The 18,758-nt window shown below is 40.4% G+C and overlaps 2 protein-coding genes across 2 annotated transcripts in view; one reads left to right on the top strand and one right to left on the bottom strand.

The window, feature by feature from the left end:
• Positions 1-13,867, bottom strand: part of ppp2r2ba (protein phosphatase 2, regulatory subunit B, beta a) — a 42,216-nt gene extending 28,349 nt beyond the window's left edge. The window contains exon 1 of the mRNA XM_046406211.1: positions 13,384-13,867. Within this exon, the coding sequence (XP_046262167.1) occupies positions 13,384-13,462 (79 nt within the window). The 5' untranslated portion in view covers positions 13,463-13,867. The remainder of the gene's footprint in view (positions 1-13,383) is intronic.
• A 532-nt stretch (positions 13,868-14,399) lies between these two features.
• rpl26 (ribosomal protein L26) lies at positions 14,400-18,447 on the top strand. Its single transcript, XM_046406213.1, has 4 exons — positions 14,400-14,555; positions 15,283-15,454; positions 15,544-15,684; positions 18,280-18,447. Exons 2-4 carry the CDS (start codon positions 15,287-15,289, stop codon positions 18,406-18,408), a joined length of 438 nt encoding a protein of 145 aa, XP_046262169.1. The 5' UTR covers positions 14,400-14,555; positions 15,283-15,286; the 3' UTR covers positions 18,409-18,447.
• Positions 18,448-18,758: the final 311 nt, after the last annotated feature.

Genomic DNA, 18,758 nt, shown 5'->3' with positions numbered 1-18,758 from the left:
GGGAGGAGGACAAAATGTGCACTCCTCATTTGTGAAGTTCAGTTGAAGCCAACATGAGGTTTCAGCAGTCTGAGATAATACATTGTACCTTCTAAAGTTGTGTTTCCAGTCTTTTTAGTAGAAAATTCCCTTTTTGTGGTACTATCCCTCTTTCACGGATCAGCAAGCAAACACTGTTTATTGGAGCACAAAGAGGGGATTTTGTACCAGAAAATCTGAAACGTTGTACGATTGCAGACTGCAGATGTTTCATATTAACTGTGGCTGAAATCTGGGATATATTTTTGCAAAGGATGTGAATTGTGACCCCAGTCACTTACATTGAAATTGAAAGGAATATCTTTGATGCCTGTGTGGCCAGGGGGCACAATAAAAACAAGTGCTGGGAACTATTGTTGCATGTTCTCTCCCTCCCCACTCATTTCCTGTCAGTTCTGTACAGGTGACTCACTAAAATGCACCAAAACAAATAAATAATTCATACACACAACTACAAAAAATACATTAAATTTAAAGCCAAAAAAAGTAGGGTCAAATATAAACAGACAAACAATAAAGTGCACTATACACTGCAGTACTGATTTATCCTGATAAACAAATACTAGCTGTAATACAGTATCCACTCTCTGATACTCTTATTGAATGTAACCCAAAATATAAACTATTTATATCCGTGTGTGTGTGTGTGTGTGTGTGTGTGTGTGTGTGTGTGTGTGTGTGTGTGTGAGGAGAAGACTCAGTTCGTATTTCAATCAATGCAGGAAGTGCTTTTTTCCCACATCCCAAGACATTCTGTAACCATTATATCACACAGTACACAAAGGATTAGATGATGCAAAGATGATTTTATTTAAGTTAGTAAGAACAAGCTTATGTCCTGAGCGAGCATCCTACATTTGCTCTCCATGTGATGTGACAGCATCAATATGGGATCCATATTTTGTCCTGGCCCAAGACACAAAGCAGAACTAATTATCCTGGCAACGCAAAGGCGACAAACCTGCCAGCTGAGGGCCTGCAGGAGAGCTCTGAGCTGAGCAATCTGTGAGAGGGGATGTTAAAGCAGCCCTGTGATTCATGCATTTACTATGGATGCATGAGTTCATACATGTGGGCACACCAGCAAGCAAATAATGACACACACACATATATCTGAGAGAGGTCGCGCTAACGGGATGTCCATCTCCTCAGACGGACAAGCCAGTGAAGCAGCCAGAAGAACGAGGAGTGAGACGACGAGTGGGTGCTGGGAGTTGTGCTCGACAGGCACGTGTCAGTAATCATACAGTGAGCAAGCAGACAGAGGGGATGCTTCACTGTGAAACAGCCACTTCCACCTTGCCAAGCCTCTCCCCACAGTGCAAATTCAGTTCCTGGAACCATACGATGCTGCTTCACACTAAGGTTATTCATTCAGTCAAATCATACATTAACCACTTATTTTACATCTGTTGCTTATTCATCCCTGACAGACAGACAGACAGACAGAGTTGTGATGTAACACACACACACACACACACATGCACACATATCATTTAGTGAATGGTCTAAGTTTGGGGTAAACAGTAAACAGCCCCTGTGCCAGGACAGCTTGGCCTAGCTGCACATCGTCAATACTAATGACATCAGGACACAAAGTGTCACTATGGAAACCTGCAGACCCTGGCCCCATCCCACACCCCTCTACACCACAGGAAGGCCAGAGAAAAGGCTCAGGGGTGGAGAAATAGAGAGTGAAGGTAAGAAAAATCGAAAAAAGAGAGCCAAAGGAAGCAGGTTGTGAATGAAAGTCAGTGAGATGAGGGAGGGGAAGACAAGGGTGAGCCAAAACGTCATGGAGAGAAAGTGAAAGAGAGTTTGCGGGTGGGTTCAGAGGCATTGGTTGCTTTGAAGCTGGTTGGGAGCCAGAGCCGAGTGCTTGGTATGAAAACAGGCAGAGCAGTGTGCCGCAGCCAAGCCTGAGATTCAACTCTGCCGGAAAAGAGCTTCTTTTTCACCCCAAATCTGCACTCTCATCTTCTCCCCTCCCCCTGCATCCATCACCCCATCCATCACATTCACGGCTCTATCGCCTGACCGCCTCTCTCAGACTCAGCAACACTTTCAAACAGGCCAGATGGGCTCAATGAAATGCACCCCACTGTCTGCAGCCATCTAAATCACCATATTGCTAGTGATCTCCTGAGCTACTTTATTTTTCTGAGCAGTTTTGTCTCTACAAAACCAGCACAAAGTCAATTCGATCATGGAGCAATGTGTAGGACATTACATGCAAAAGAATAAAACATAATTTTTCTCAGGATGTATCAGTTTGGTTGTGTCAGGTCATGGCTCTCAAAAGTCATTTCCTAACTTTAAATTGGCTGCTGGTGGGAAACCCAATTTTTACACTTAGTCACACACCAGGCGTCCAAACACATTTTATGCTCAGTGGGTCACAGAGCCATTTGTTCAGATCAATGTTGGCTAATCACTAAGAGCCAAGGTTGAACTGAACAAAGCACATTTTATATAACAAAATGGGAACAACCCTCTACTTACTGACACATAATTTAAAATGAAACTATTACTGCTAGAAAGACTGCAAAGTCATTTATCTTCAGGCCAATGTGAGACTGAAAATGAAGAGTTATTGAACTGACATATCCTGACAGTCTTCAATACCCAGTCATAGTTCAGCTGCTCCTGTTCTGGCATTCTCAATACAATTTTTCTTCCTAAAATGTTTGTGTCAGTGTTATATTGTGCATGATTAACATTGATGGAAAATGGATAACGATGCTCTGGACAATATTTCAGATATGCTGGTTTTCTAGATTTCTTTTAATAGATTTGCCAAAAATGTTTTTTCTTTTGGAGTCCTTGCCCTCTGAAAACAGCCTGTGAGTCTCTTGAGCCTGTCTGTGAATATGTTGAATAAATGAGATAACCAGCGCTGATCCCACAGAGTCAGACTCAGTCACGTCTGAGTAATCCACCGAATGAGAGGGAGGCGTGAATCCAGTATGGTAACCAAATCTATATAAGTTCTTCTTCGAGACAAAGATGGTCAACATGGGCTCCTCATCTAATTTTATTTGACAAACCAGAGAATGTGAAATATTCCACAAATGTCTCAAAGAAGAAAATGTTCAAAAAATGATGAACACTTATCACACCATGAGTAGATGTGTTCTATTATGTTACACTGTGTTGTTATACCCTGGTGTTTAATACCGAATATTAGAAAGCAAATTTTGACAAATTAAGCTTGAAAGCATGAATCTGTATTATACAGAGCACACTTTCGTTTGTTTAATATGTGCGGTACATAGTTCAGTCACAAAACAGAGTCAAATGGTTATAAAATCTTCATGTTAACATCTAGTAGCTCTGTGAGGTGTTTTGAGCGTGCTAACATAAGCATGCTAACATGTCCAAAAAGATATTGCCAACATGCCATTTTAGTAGGTATAATGTTTATCATCTTAGTTTAGCTTGTTAGCATGTTCATTTGCTAATTAGCAACAACACAAAGCACATTAAAAGATTCATGGCAATCCATATAATAGCCTAATTATGAAGATGTTTCAGTCTGAACGAATAGTGGAGGGAGTGTCCTCTTTCCCGTATCTGCCAGTAAATAAATCTACACAGTGCACAAGTCATGTGTGATTGTTTGCATGTATCTGGAATATACAGGCCATTTTGCAAGTTAAGCAGATCCTGTATGAAAAGACTGACATTTTCTTACTTCCTAATAGACACAGGCAATATACACAGTCAATAAAACTTGAGTTGCAAAGGTGGCAGGCAGACTACAATGTACAGAAGCTTGAACAAAAGAAAGTGTGTGGTGATACACTTGTGCTAAGAAACTGTATTGATTATTTGAGGTGTGGGCAGTACTTCTTGAAACTTGAAAATAGTTTAGAGAGTATTAAATGGCTTAAATGGGCCCACTGATGACTAATAAGGTTCACTACAGGGGGAGCACCACCACCTTGTTTTCCTGCACATCGGCACTAGCTTTGAATAAGATGTGTCTCACAGTGTAAATCACAAATGTTGAATATCACAAATCTTAAATGAGAGATGCACACAAATATATGATATAAAAGCACTTAGACTGTGTCTATGTGTGCATATGTGGGGGCTGTGTGGTGAAAAAGAGACAGAAAGGAGAGACAGACTGGTACTTCATGTACTGCTGCCTCATACAGTAGCATTAGATTACATTATTTATCCAGTGCCATGTCTCATGTGTAGAACACCATTCAGACAGAACAGTAAAAGCCTTCACTACAGAACAGCTTGAGGAGTGATGTAGTATCTCTCTCTCTCTCCTTCACTAGTGACCACTACTCTGTCTGTGGTGCTGACAGACAGAACACACAACAAACAGCTTTCTATCTATAGCCAGCTCTGCTTCACACTATGTTTTGGTTTGATCCCCTCCCCATATCGACCGCATTACTAAGGTTATTCTGAACAAGAAGGGCTGTGATGACTGTGCAATAGTGGGCGGCTATTTTCAGAGAGATATTGAAGAACTATGCAGGGCAACTATAAAAGGGAAACTATAAAAGGGAACCTAAAGCGAGATTTACTTGGATGGCAGCCATTACTCCTGTGGGTATGGCTGGTTTCTACAGAGATAAACCCCCAGCAGGGACTCTGGTCTTGTAAAACGACTTCTCCACTGTCCTGAGAGCACATGACATTGTTATCTCCCACTTCTAGTCGCAACCCTTGACTTCTCTGAGCATTTTGATTAGGCCTGTGTATGTGTGTAATTATTATTACCAAAATGGGCGTAACACCAGCTGTAGGAAATTAAATTAAAAACCCCTCTTCTGTTTTCTCCTAGGACTTGAGTCAGGACAGTGTGGGTCATGGCTCATCTGTCTAAGGGCTCCTGTGAAACCAGGACATTGGAGCTCTGAGAGATCACAAAAGGGAATCAATATCTGGGGCCTCAGGCTCTCCCGCCTTCCTATCCATAATCTTATTTTCTTATTAACCATTTTTTAACCAAGGAAAGTCAACTGAACATGCATAATGTTAGTTGAAACACAAGCCCAGTATAATCACAGTTTTCACTTATGGAGGGAAGGGTTGCTCATCTATTTTCACACCCAAAAAGCATTACAGGACTTCTTATTTCTTCAAGCACCCTGCTCAGTTTAACTTTTACTTTCCATTAACAATAGATAAATCTTGTAATCTTTTCTAATTTTGTCTAATGTACCCCCACAGCCCTGTCAGATGAGCTTAAGAATCCCTGAAACAGCAAAACCCATCATGTTACAAATGCAGTCACTGGAATTGTTAATATATAATGAATTTGTTAGTCAACACTTATTTACACATCCAGCAGACATGGAGCAACATTAGCATTCATTTGGCATTGTGCTGAGTCCAGTATTGGCTCTCCTTAAAGCTCTTTTTGGTCTTCCTGAAGGGCACATTTAGCTATTTAGCTGCTAAATGCTACACTTTGTTCACTAGTCAGTCACTAACTTTCTCCCTGGCAAATGGCTTTGTGTTTTTTTCTTTATGTTGTTTTTGTTTTTTCACTTTGACAGTTGCCTGCTGTGGCTTAATCAGCTATAGTATGATTTTTCCACATAGCCCATGGCAACTGGTGTACAAATACCCCCATCCGTCTATGTGTTTCCAAGTATGCATCATAATTTAAATACAGTTGTACTACAATCTAGAGGTAGATTAATTTTCGCCAACAGGACGTTAAGAGGCTGTGCAGCCTCCACCAGTAAACTTCTCAGCTGGAATCACCAACTTTGAGGGAAAATTATAATAATCGCTCACACCTATACTTTTCAAGATTAGTTTGAGCTGTATTTTTAATTACTTTGAGTTGGATGTTTAGTGTGTTTATTTGTTTATTTATTTAGGTATGTATCACTTTGATTCAGATGTTCACTTCAACACTTTCTAATTCTGAAGTCTAAGACCGTTTGTTTCAGGGTCAAACATTTTCCACAGAGTTAGGCAAGTGATTTGGGCCAATTAATCGGCTAATATGTTTTTCTCCCATAACTACTGCAATCAAAAATCCACCATCAGGCTACCTCTTCTACACATACATACAGTGCTTCTGTTTAAACCTAAAAATCTGTTTTTCTTGCCTTCTGCTGAATTATTTAAAACATGTAAAGTTGCTGCAACTCTTTGTTTTATTATCTCCAGTGCCATTTTATCAGCTTTGGGTCCTCATTAAAGTTTCATCCAAGCTAGTCTATTCACACAACGTAAAGAGGCTGTGATGCAAACAAAAAGATGTTTTTTTGTTTTTTTTTATCTGTGTGTGAATGCTTGTGATATCATAGCTTGGCTTAATCTAACTTAAGTCATTTAGATTTTATCTGAAAGAGATTAATCAGAGCAATTTTTAAAAGAATCATCAAGCCATTGTTGTCTCTAAACTAATACACTGGTCCATCACATCTAGGAAGGTATTACACCGAAATAACTCTGTCAGTCATTGTTTGTTTCATTGCTACATTACTGTCAGAGGTGCATAACTCAAGTACAAACATTGCCTTACTTCAGGATTTAATGAATGAATTTTATTGCAGCAGTGCAAACCTGTCACACTCAAACCATCAGGACCCTTAATAAAACCACAGACGCAGATGCAGAGAAGGAGGGAGACAGAAAGAGGAAGCCCATCCTGATGTTCTATATATATACCACAATCCCAACAGGAGTCTCTGTTCTGGAGCCTGCCAGCCGGTGCACAGGCCAAGCAGTCCCGCTCAATCAGGAGCCTCTTTGTCTGCTTCCATAGCTCCCAACAGGGCCATAGTCGATGCTGTGCAAGACTTCCAATGCTGGGAGTAGTTACAGGCCAGAGATGAAACATTTATGCTTGTTGTACATATTGTGAAACAGCGATAAAGAAAGGAGAGAATGAAATTTGCGTCACTATGTTTGCTGTAATAATATGCTACCTCCTGTGAGGCTGTAGGAGTGAAGGGAGTTTCAGAGATGCTGTAATTGCTCGCTTCTTTCCTTGTTTTCATTTCGACCTACTGTGTAGAACTGTTTGTGGTAAAGTGAGACTGCGGATAAGTGCTGTGTGAGAAAAAGGCTTGTATGTTGTGGTGTTTTCATCTCAATTTGTATGGAAGATTCACCTGGTGGGCTTCAAAGGCCGACGTTTTATCCCATTAACATCATATCAGCTATAATTTATATTACTACTCAGCATTCTCCAAAGCATACCATAAAACTTAATCTTTGCTTCCGTCCGTCGAGACACCCCTTTATGTCCCTTCATTTCATTTCAGTATAAAAACCAGAATGACTGTCTCTGGGTTGTACGCCTCTGTGCACCAGTCATGTTTCAGTAGTGGAAACACTGAAAGAATTTATTAAAATGTATTACGTGTAGCTCATGGTTACGTGGACGTCATTGTTATACTGACATGTATGATTTCAGTGAAATCTTCCAGAAAGAAATTAGCTGTCTTCATTTAGACACTTCCAGAGTACAGATGACTGATAGAGAGCTTCATCACATGCACAGAATATCTTTACAGTCACTACAGTTTCAAGGTGGGCATGATTACTGTCACCAATTCATAATCCAAACATGTGAAATATGATCACAGTCTCCATCTCTTTCTCTTGCTGAGTTATGGCATTGAATGATAACCCGAAATGTATCTTTGCAAAACATTATGATGTCACAGTGACTTTAACATTGTTCATTTTATCCCATTGGTCATTTATGTGCCATTTTTTCACGAAATCATATGAATTCTTGGGTTATGGCCAAAAACAAGAGTACATTTATACCAAATATGAAAAAAAATCCCCTCAAGACTTTTCTGAGATATTGCAAATGAGACATAGACATGAACAAGATGAAAACCATGCCTCCAGTCATGGCTGGCTTTCGTCATAGGCAGAAGACATAAATATGTATTTCATCAATATGAAATTTCTGTTATCTTTCCTTGATTTACAGACTTTCATCAATGTCATATGGTAATGTAGTTGAATGAAAGAGAGTATCTGACCTTAAGAATACCAACCCACACTTAATTTAAGGAACCTACCTTAAAACAGCACTAAACCTATCCTTAACCACCTCTAAAATAATGCCTAAACATAACCCTAATCTACTCCTAACTTAACCAACTACAATGACTTAACATGGCATTTGTTTGCATTTCTCTCCCTCTTGCTCCATTTCGCACTGGCCAATTCCCTTTGCACACCATGCCACTACTAATTTCTCCTGTTAGCCTCAGGAGGGCACACACTGTACTGCAGAGCATGTATTACAAATATCTGATGCAATACGCCACTGTTTTTCACATGTCTGCGAGGAGCTCCACCACCAGGTCAAAATAAGTTCAAACACACCAACGGTGGCAGTCACTGCTGTGGAGACCACATTATGATGCCCACAAGGGTTTACCAATATTTCTTACACCAATATTTTTTAGGATGATGAAAATACAAATTAGGCTGTTGTGTGTGAGGTTTGTAAAATTGTTCTGTTAGTAGAAAGCACTACTAAATGTGGACTGGACGTGTCACATCTGGCTGATAAATTATCAGTTTGGAAAGGTCAGTATTGGCACCGATACCAATCCCGTTTATTGGATCAGTGCACCATTTAGTTAAAACACACAAGAAACATCAGTAAGATAATTTAAACCTGCACTAATTGATATTTTGGCCACTTCAGGACATCACAACAAGCTGTAAACAGAAAGCTATTAACAAACAGTTGGCAATTTACAAAAACAGTTGGCATGTAGCAGCATTAGCACGGGAAAAATATCTAACTGTTTAGCTAACAGATGTTCCACAGTGTTTATTAGCTTGTTGATGTTTTAGTCCATTTGTTGACTGGTGATGGGCAGGTACGATACGGTGGGTTTACCAGAGTTTGTGGAAATGATGCTGATGAGGGCAGCAAAACAAAGTGGTGAAGTTGCGTTCTGAACAAAATAATTAACTGGAAGACACTAAAATGTTCCTTAGAACTCCAGAGTCATGTGATTATTATGGGCTAATCGCTACTGCCAACACCTTTCAAATTACACATAGTTATTTCAGGTAAATATAAAATTATTGCTTAGCACAGCTTTAAACTTTACTACTCTATTGATTCTTGAGGCTTTAAACTTTACTGCATTACAAGGACGATGTGGTTTATCTACATGAAAGCTACAAGAACAATCCTCCATCCCTACAAACAGAAAAGGATAGGAAATAACACTCCTAAATAAATATGAAAACACTGCTTTAAACAATCCTTTCCAAAAACAGAATCAAACATCTTATTGTGTCATTCTGTATGAATGTAAATTCTCCTTTGTGCAACGACACAAACAAATAAAGTCTGCTCCAGAAGAGAACCTGAAGTAAGTAGGCATGAAATGTTTTGCTTTGGGGCACTTCAGCAGAGCAGATGTTTACTTGTCAACAGAAGCTTCTGCACGTCTACCCCACTCTACCGAGCTCGCACATCAAGTTCAGTTGACATCAAGTTCAGTCTGAGCAGCACTATTTCAGATAGAGTTGCATAGTGTCTTCTGTGGATCTGGAGGAGCTCTCTCACATCTGAGGATAAAGATCTAATCTATGGAACCAACTTTTCATCAAAAACCTGTGTTACAAACTTCCATTCATTTTAAAGGACATGGACAATTACCAGGTAGAGTCTAACAAAAGACACTGCTCGGGTGTGTTGTGGTAAACACTGGGTCCAGTGGATTTGGAGGTGGACTCTCACACAAGAGACCACAAGGCAGGATATCTGTGCTGCTTTATTAATCCCCCTCTCCTAAGTCCACAAACTTTACGGGAGTGCAATACAATCACAAGACTGGGGTTCCCCTTTAAGTACATTCACCTTCTTCAACATGTTACTTTGCTTATCAAAGTGGTAATATATAAAGTAATAGCTGCTCATGAACATAAAGGACTGGACTGACAAGTGGCTTTCAAGAGCTACCACGTCTGCTTGTCTCAGTTCTTCCTTCTGGTATCCTTTTTACTATCCTTTTGTTCCTTGTTCACTCATTTTTCTATCCTCTGAACAGAAAAGCTGACCAAAGTGAAACTGAGCAAGCACGTGTATGACGGTGTAGATGCCTTATGCGTGTGTGTGTGTGCATGCGTGTGTGTGTTTAAACTGGGTGTTTGTCCCCGGTGGCACACAAGGACGGAGTGACTGTGAGGAGTGTGTTTTGAACTGTGAAGTGGGTGTCTGTCAGGATAACACAACAGGATGCATGATAACGGCACACGTACACACCAGCATACGCTGTGCTCCTCACCAACAAAACTCCAACTTAGTGTTGTGCTTTGTCAAAATGCCGACAGAGGTCCCCTTCAGGCACTGCTACGACAAGCTCCTATAAATAAAACAAAAAATGCAAAATGCACAGACACACATATACAAATACACACTCTAGAGTCATTAATCACAAAGACTTTCTTGGCACAGATCTAATCTTAAATATTCATTACTCTCTTCTGCTTTTTTTCTGTCACACTCAAACAAGTAATGGATCACAGATAAAACAGCAAATACGAGGAAGAAGAGGAGGAAGCCGACAGGCTGGCAGGACTGGCCATGTTGATTGATGGCAGCGTGAGATGTGGCGAGGTGTCAGTTGGGGACACACATTTTTCTCTGACTCAAACACAGGACAGCAGAAAGGAGACACACATACATACAAACACACTCCCATCGGAAACCTTTAAGACTTAATCCATCACACCAGAACTGACAAACTGAAATCAAATGGGGGAAAAAGAAAACACCAGGGGGAAAAAGAGCAGAAAAAAATACATAAAAGCCACAATGAGACTCGTGTAAACTTACACAGGGGTTACATACACACACACACACACTTTAAAAGACACATGCAATCAAAAAATGGCTGTATATCCCTCAGAGACTGGATCCAGGTGAATCCATGTGATGTTGGCACAGTGCTCTCCACAATGGCCCAAATACAGAGAACACACACATACACAAAATAGGGTCCAGCGCAGGGCTTATGTAATGTATTTTCCACCAACATGGTAACTACACACTCATCTTCCCTGGGGTGAACTCTGCTCAGCTGGAGCAGACATGAATGCTGGGAGATGTTGAAGAGGGGTGGGCGGGGGTGTGGGGACCAGGACCAAGGGGCTTGAGAAGGACAAGGAGCTTCAGCAGTGCACTCACCAGCCTCCTCAAGACCAGCAGGTCTAGTGGAAGGTCAAACCAGGGTAACAAGGTAACTGCAGGAAGCGCAAACAGAGGCGTAAACAAACGTCGAGGCAGTAGCTGCCTTCCAACCAAACGTGCACAAACATATTTTCTCGCCTTTTTAAACACATATGCACAGAGTCGATAGCCCACGTACAAAACAGCCTGTGTCATATTTTTTACATCACATTTCCAAGGTCGTCTGCTGTGTCATCACACTCTGCTGGCCTTCAGCACATGAGGCTTTCTGTGTAAAACTGTTTCATATTTCTCCACACAGACAACAACACAGGATTGTGTATCATGTTACTGTGGCTGAGCATCGCAGCTCTACATTTACTGATCTATCATTTCCTCCATTATTCCACGACCTTATCTCAGCCAAAAGGAGTCTGAGAGAGAGAGTGAAGGGTTGTGCTTGTTGACTTCACCTCTTATATTTAAGAGCTCAAGACAACCATTTTTCTATACTTTGTATGGTAAAGAATCTTGCAGGCTATCATGCCTCGCATTGAGGCATGAACTGTTCAAACAGCACATTTCAACAAAACATAAGCAGCTGTTAAAAGAGAAAAATACAAACCAGAGGCATAGCTGAAATGAAACCTGAAAGTTACTGGCCTTGGGAAAAAACAAACAAACAAAAAAAACCTTAATTAAAAAAAAAACAAAACTTAATTTTCCTGCTCACTAGATGGATCACAAGTAATATACCCAAAGACAAGGCCTTTATGTTTCACACTTCTACTTTAATTACACTGTAATGTTTATGTTGTGTGCACTGTCAATTTTCTGTCAACTTTGCTGGTCAAATTCCTTAAAACAAAATGTACAATTCCCTAATATTTTCTTCAGATATCTTGTGTCTCTTGCACTCCTTTGGTCACAGGGTTTTCTTTTAATTCACCTGGAAACACAGAAATACCTCATCTGTATTTTATTTTTTGATACCGTCTATCTGAATATATTTTCCCTCCTATTGTTTAACTGTATGTTGCTTTGCTGCCATTCTAAAGCTCATGCTTTGTGGTGTATACTCACATTCCACATTTTTTCAGTATTAATCAATTAATTAATTAATGTCCTCTCTTAAACCTTATAGATGAAATTTCTCCAACAAATCAATGTAGAATTGCTCACAACAATAATGAATGGGGGACAGGAAGTACAACTTTGAAAACGAAAACGGTCATGGATATGTTGTAGCGAAAGACTGATGGAGCGAGTGAGTGAGTATACATTATATAGGACAACTCCACAGACTGTGACTGTGGCTGTGACCACCACACACTCCACTGTAGACTGTATCACACCATCTTCCTTGGCATGCCAGAGGGCCGAGGGCAGAGCGCATACAGGAAGGAGGGCAACCATGCAAAGCTAAATAATGCAGTGGCTCACTCTCCACATTATGACCTAGTAAATGACTGGTTATACAAACACTCAGACCCTCCTGGACTTCCCTGTCTGACAGCACAATCAGCAAGATGTATCGCCCTGTTCTTATGAACTCATTTATTGCTATCATAGTCGAGGTCAATTCACTCAGTTCAAGATTTTGACTCTGGAAAGCTCCAGGGCAGTGACTGTAGCAAAGGTTCTGACTTTTTCAGGAAATTCCACCATCTGAGCTGAAGTGAGTTAGCAGTCTCAGCCAGGCTTAGTGCCATGTGTTTTAGTGTTAGGGGTTGTTTAAGCGAAATGTGATAGGATGAAATGATTGGAAGAACCAATATTAAGGGGTAATGAAAGATCCTTGTCAAGCAACTCCACAAAGTTGACATTTCATTACATCTAGGCCTGTGTGATCTCAGCTCTGGCTATAAAAAAATGCAAACATAAGTGAAACCAGCTGTGACAGTCACCAGACAAGACAGACACACAATCACACACATAAAAATCCCTCAAGTCATCTGCATCAGTGATCTTTATATACCCCATCTCAAGATTTGAGAATGGCTCCGACAACTTCACGCACAGTGGCAAATCTACAGTGGGTTAGGAGCCCTACAGCAGTACAATCTTAACTTCTACACACATGTAGCCTGTGCTGTGCTGTCGGAGACAGAGTGGCAGCCTAAACATTCATGTCACAAGCTCAAAGTAAACAACTCGCAGCCCTTGACAGTCTCCTCGGCGTCCCACCCTACCTTCGGTGTGGCAAGTGGAGGAGAGGATGGTGCTCGGAGGGCGGAAAAGGTACGGGAGATAACGGGAAAAACATTTCATCTTCTTCTCCGATGCTTGCCGACGGATGAAGAGCGTTGAGTTGCGGGCTCCTCATCCGCACTGCCGCCGCGACAGCCAGCCAGAGAGGAACCGAGGGGGGGATGCGGGAGGGGAAACGGGCTCTCCGTCCGCGGCGCAGGGGGCTATGACAGCATCACTTTTCGCAGGCAGACAACGCAGGCAGGCAGGCAGGCTCCAGTGAAACTGCGCGCCGCTCGGAGACACTACAGCGCACGGTGTCAGTTCACTGCGTGTATGTAGCTTAGTTGTGTGAGTGAGCAGGACAGGGGGTCGCTGTCCTCTCAGATGGGAGGTCGATGTATGTGTGGTCTGTCGGTGTAACCATCACCACCATGCACCTCCTCCTCTTCCTCCATCCAACCCTCGTGTTTGTTTGGTTGTAAGGGTTTTGGAGCAAAATGAGCAATTGGAAATGATGATTCTGTAACGATATTCAATAACAGGCTATTAATAACTCTTACTAAATTTGCAAATTGGATCACCATGTTCTATAGCCCATTTGTATTTTCGCATTACAAGAGTAAGCTCAATCATATGCGGCACAAAATTACATCGTAAGAGTATGAGGTCAGTATAGGCCAAAACTTGATGAATCACAGACAAAACTTGTTTCCAGCTGCTTACCAAGTTATCGATTAATTTGGTTTGGCGCCATCTCGTGGTAATATTTTATATGGACGGCACACCAGAGTTAAATCGTCGCAAAAATAACAGGTAAGAAAACCAGTGGCTAATAGTTTGAAAATAGGACTCATTAAATTCATATTTATGAACTTGAACTTATCCTAGTATAATGCGGGACCGTGAAAAAGTAATCAAAACGAGCAAAAAGTTTTAAAAATCGCTTCATACGTTGACTATACATTCTACTATTCTGACGCGCAGTAGTGTTAAAGGGGCTAAAACTACAAAGTACAACTGTAAGTGTAATATATTTACTGTTTACATAAATGTTCGTATGAGTTTTATGGCTCTGTCCGTGGACATCTCGCGAGACTTGAGTGTGAACTAATGCCAGCGGAAGTACTTTACGAGTCTCTTTTCCGCCGGCCATAGAGGAGCAAACGGCAGGGTAAGAATTCCTGGCAGATAATTTCACTAAAGTTATCACCATCCATCCTCCCTTTAACGTCACTGTGTATTCCTACAACAGTCTAAACACCCCGCGAACCTTGTCACAATTCAAAAGTAACCAATATTAAATCCATATTGACTATAGATTATTTAATCAAAGCCCCTCAGTATTTGTGCTTCCATTCTGTTCGTCGTTATCCGCATGTCGGCTACTGACTGTCTTTAGTTCCTGCTTTGGTCGATTAATACTGGGCTTCCTTCGTAGTTATTGTGTTTTGTATTTACTCCGTACCTCGTTCGACACTGTCACTGAGTTAATGTTGGTATATACAATCGCTAAAGGTTTATGTATTATGCTAACGCAGTAGCGTCATGTAGCTAGCTTAAAAGCTGTCATACCCTCGATGCTAGTTAGCTAACTACTACTTTAATACTGTAGGGTAAACGTACATGTTAAGCGGTTGCAGCGTTAGTTTGTCAGTGTTACTTTATGTGTTTCAGGAGTGTTTGTGTGCAGGAAAATTAAAATGCAAAGAACGCAAAGTCGATGGATGTTTTATAAGTAGCATTCGGTGTTCATTAAGCTAATTTTCTTTAGAACTTTGCTTGTAGGATTCACGTTTAAAGCTTTAATGGGAAAAGATTTATCAAACAATTGCAACTTCTCCAACATGAAACCATAGTTGTCAAGTGTTGAACAATCTCTATGTCCTGTTTGCTGCCAGCATCATGAAGCTGAACCCATTTGTAACATCCTCCCGCCGCAAGAACCGTAAGAGGCACTTCAATGCCCCCTCACACATCAGGAGGAAGATCATGTCTTCCCCCCTGTCCAAGGAGCTCCGCCAGAAGTACAACGTGAGGTCCATGCCCATCCGCAAAGATGACGAAGTCCAGGTATTGTCTGGATTGCTGAAAGTTTGTCCTAATTCACACAAGATTTGCAAGGCACATTTGTTTGACTTTCTTGTTGTGTTTACAAACAGGTTGTCCGTGGACACTACAAAGGCCAGCAGATTGGCAAAGTTGTGCAAGTCTACAGGAAGAAGTACGTCATCTACATTGAGCGTGTGCAGAGAGAGAAGGCCAACGGAACCACAGTCCATGTCGGCATCCACCCCAGCAAGGTTAGACACAATTATATCGATTCTTCAAATGGTGTGACTGCCTCAATTTTTTTTAAAAAAAAGTATTATAAAATTGATTATTGTGCACCAGGGAAGTAAATGCAAACTTGTGTCAGAAAGCATTTCGTGTACTTGTCAAAACTCACACTTAAGCAATAGGTTCTTGTGCCTTTTTGACATTTCATTGATATGAAGTGAGTATAAGTTTATCACACAATGTTGTGTGCAATCCTAAGCAATTAACACCTTTTACTTTAATAGAATTATACGTACTTTCCTTGTATTGTGCTCCTTAAGTACCAGAGAAATTTTATTTATTGTGGCCTGAAGTTTGTATTACTGAGCTTGCATACGCTGTGTTACGGAGATTGAAAGGGGAGAGCAACATTTAGCTGTGGTGTGTAGTGTTCAACATTAGATTAAAAATGCTTGACATTTGTCAAAACACGTCTTTGTTATGAGCTGTGATGCCAGTTACTAGCCATCAAAGCGACAAGTTATTGATATTAGAAGTGAATGAGTTTGGCACAAGTGTTTCATTGATTTTTAGGAAATTTCTTAGTAGTATACCTGTAAGTATTTCTATTTTCAGCTACTTTATACCTCCATTTCAGTAAATTCTAGGGGCAAATACTGTACCTTTGCACCGTTGCGTATATTTTGATAACTTAAGTTATTATGTAGTGTGCAAACATGCTGAATATAAAATCGGATAATCATACATACCAATGATGTGTCTAGTGCAACAGTTATAAAGCAGTGTATTCAAGATGACAGACTTATAATACACTCAAAAAGAGCTGAATGTTTGAGAGCACTGAAGTGTTTCATCTTCATGGTGATCTTTGGGACTGTAGTCGGGCTGTTGCTATGTTTGACTAGGTCCTGTTGAGAGTTCTGATGTTTGATGTTTACATAGTTCATATGTGTGACAGTTTCTTGTGATTTCCAGTCTCTCTGAAATGGTAAGGTGGTATATCTCTTGGTGTCCATTAGGTTCATCAAATTGTCAAGACCTGAGTCCTCTTGTTCTCCATCTTGTATGTTTAGTGTGCTTGACTGGTAAACAAAAACAGAAAACAAAAACAGGGAAGCACTAAGTGGATGAGCAGTGTTAAACATTACTGAACTTTCAGTCCCTATAAAGTTGTGAGTGGTAGTGAAAGTGAGGAATCTAATTGGGTAATGAATCTATGTTAATAATGAGCTGTTTATTATAATCCGGAATTGGAAACCCTTGCACATGTTAATGCAGTCCATTAGAACAACCGTCTAAGGGGATACTGGTAATTTTTAAGGCAGTAACTCAGTGTTTATGCATTAAATGTGTTATTATGCAAGTTATTAATAAAGTTTCTGCTCATCTATATATGTAACTGAGAGTTAGAAATATCAGTGTAATACTTCCTCAACTATATTATTTTAAAATAAAGCCCCAGAACCATAAAATGGAGCCACACAACTGAAATGTCAAGATACAGTACAGTATCCAACAGTGGAGGTAGCATGTGTTGTAGCGCTTTTGTAGACACCTTATTCATGGAATACATTTTGACATGCCATAGTAAAGAAAAGTACATGTGTAACTAATAAAATCGATGGCTGAGTTCCATCTAGCTATTTCAGTTTGAGTGCAATATTGTGCATGCTTGGTCACTATCATACTATCAGTAAAGTTCATCTTATTTCTCATCTTATACTGCCGTGATTTACTGGGACACTTGAACAGACAGGGGCCTGCGTTATTAGTAACACATGGACTTTTTGTTCATTAACCAGTCAAAATACATATTGTGGGAAAAGGGTCTTTTGAATTAACTACTACTGTTGTTACAGTTTTATTGTTCAGTCCACAACAGTAAACCAATCCTTAGGTTTATCCCTCTTTTCCACCAAGCCAATGTGGCCTTTTTTTTTAAACATTTTCCTACATTGCAAATTGAGTTTGGTACAGCTGTTGGATTTTACATCCATGATCAAATCAAATAGTGTTTGGGCTGTAGCATTTCAATCAGCTTTGAGGACATCAAGAGTGTCGACTAGATGTGATTGGAAGAACTACCAACAGCATTTTGGCAATTTCTCACAGGTACTTAAACTGACCAGAGCAGACTAGAGGTATCAGAAATGCAGTTCTTGTACTTGCATTTGGCTCGGCTCAAAGCCCATCTTAGCAGACAGTTTTACATGTCACAGCAGGCAGTTATATCGGCAGTGGCACACACAAATGGAGTGCAGCCGTTTAATTACAAGTACACCTCATTGTTGTGATACCTTTAATAGCTGCAGAGAATGAGCTTACTTTATTAGTCTTTTACAGACAATATGACAGCAATAAGTAATGCTGTGATATATTGAGATGTGTGGTACTTTGTGCAACATAAGCAAATAAACTCAAAACATGTCAAGCCTTCCTAACTCCTCCCATTCTCTGAAGTCTTGCTTGTGATCCCCGCTAATTTTATGCCTTCTACATGTGGATGTGTAAAATCCTGAAAATTTCCAGCTATTCCTCATCTTTACTTGATACCACTGTCAATGAGACACTTTACAACTTGTTTGCTAACCTAGTTTTGTTTTTCTCTTCCTTTGCAGGTGGTCATCACCAGGCTAAAGCTGGACAAGGACCGCAAGAAGATCCTGGAACGCAAGGCCAAGTCTCGCGCTGATGGAAAGGAGAAGGGCAAATACAAGGAGGAGACTATTGAGAAGATGCAGGAGTGAAAATGATCTTTTGCTATCAATAAACTGTGTAAATGGAAACACATGCTTTGTCTGTGTCGTGTTTTAAGTGTGGGAGTGGGAAAGAATTTATATTTTAGACCTGCATGCCATTTTTTATGTAGTCTGAACACAAGTTCTGTACTGTATATTATTGAGCACTGGGAAATTGCGTTAGGTCTATACAAAGTCCTCAAACCCTCACGCTAGCGCACTGCTTTTAAATCAAGTGCTTGAAGTTCTTGTAACAGCAAAAGTCTAGGAAAGGGATGTTTTTATTTATGAATTTGTCCTGGCATATGTGTGCATGCTACAGAGTGTAAATGAAGAAGTGTGTGGGGCCTAGTGGCTTT

This window comes from Scatophagus argus, chromosome 12 (genome assembly GCF_020382885.2).
Source record: "Scatophagus argus isolate fScaArg1 chromosome 12, fScaArg1.pri, whole genome shotgun sequence".
Classification (NCBI taxonomy): Eukaryota; Metazoa; Chordata; class Actinopteri; family Scatophagidae; genus Scatophagus; species Scatophagus argus.
Note: the sequence above shows the minus strand (reverse complement) of the source record. Positions and strands in the feature narration are given on the sequence as shown.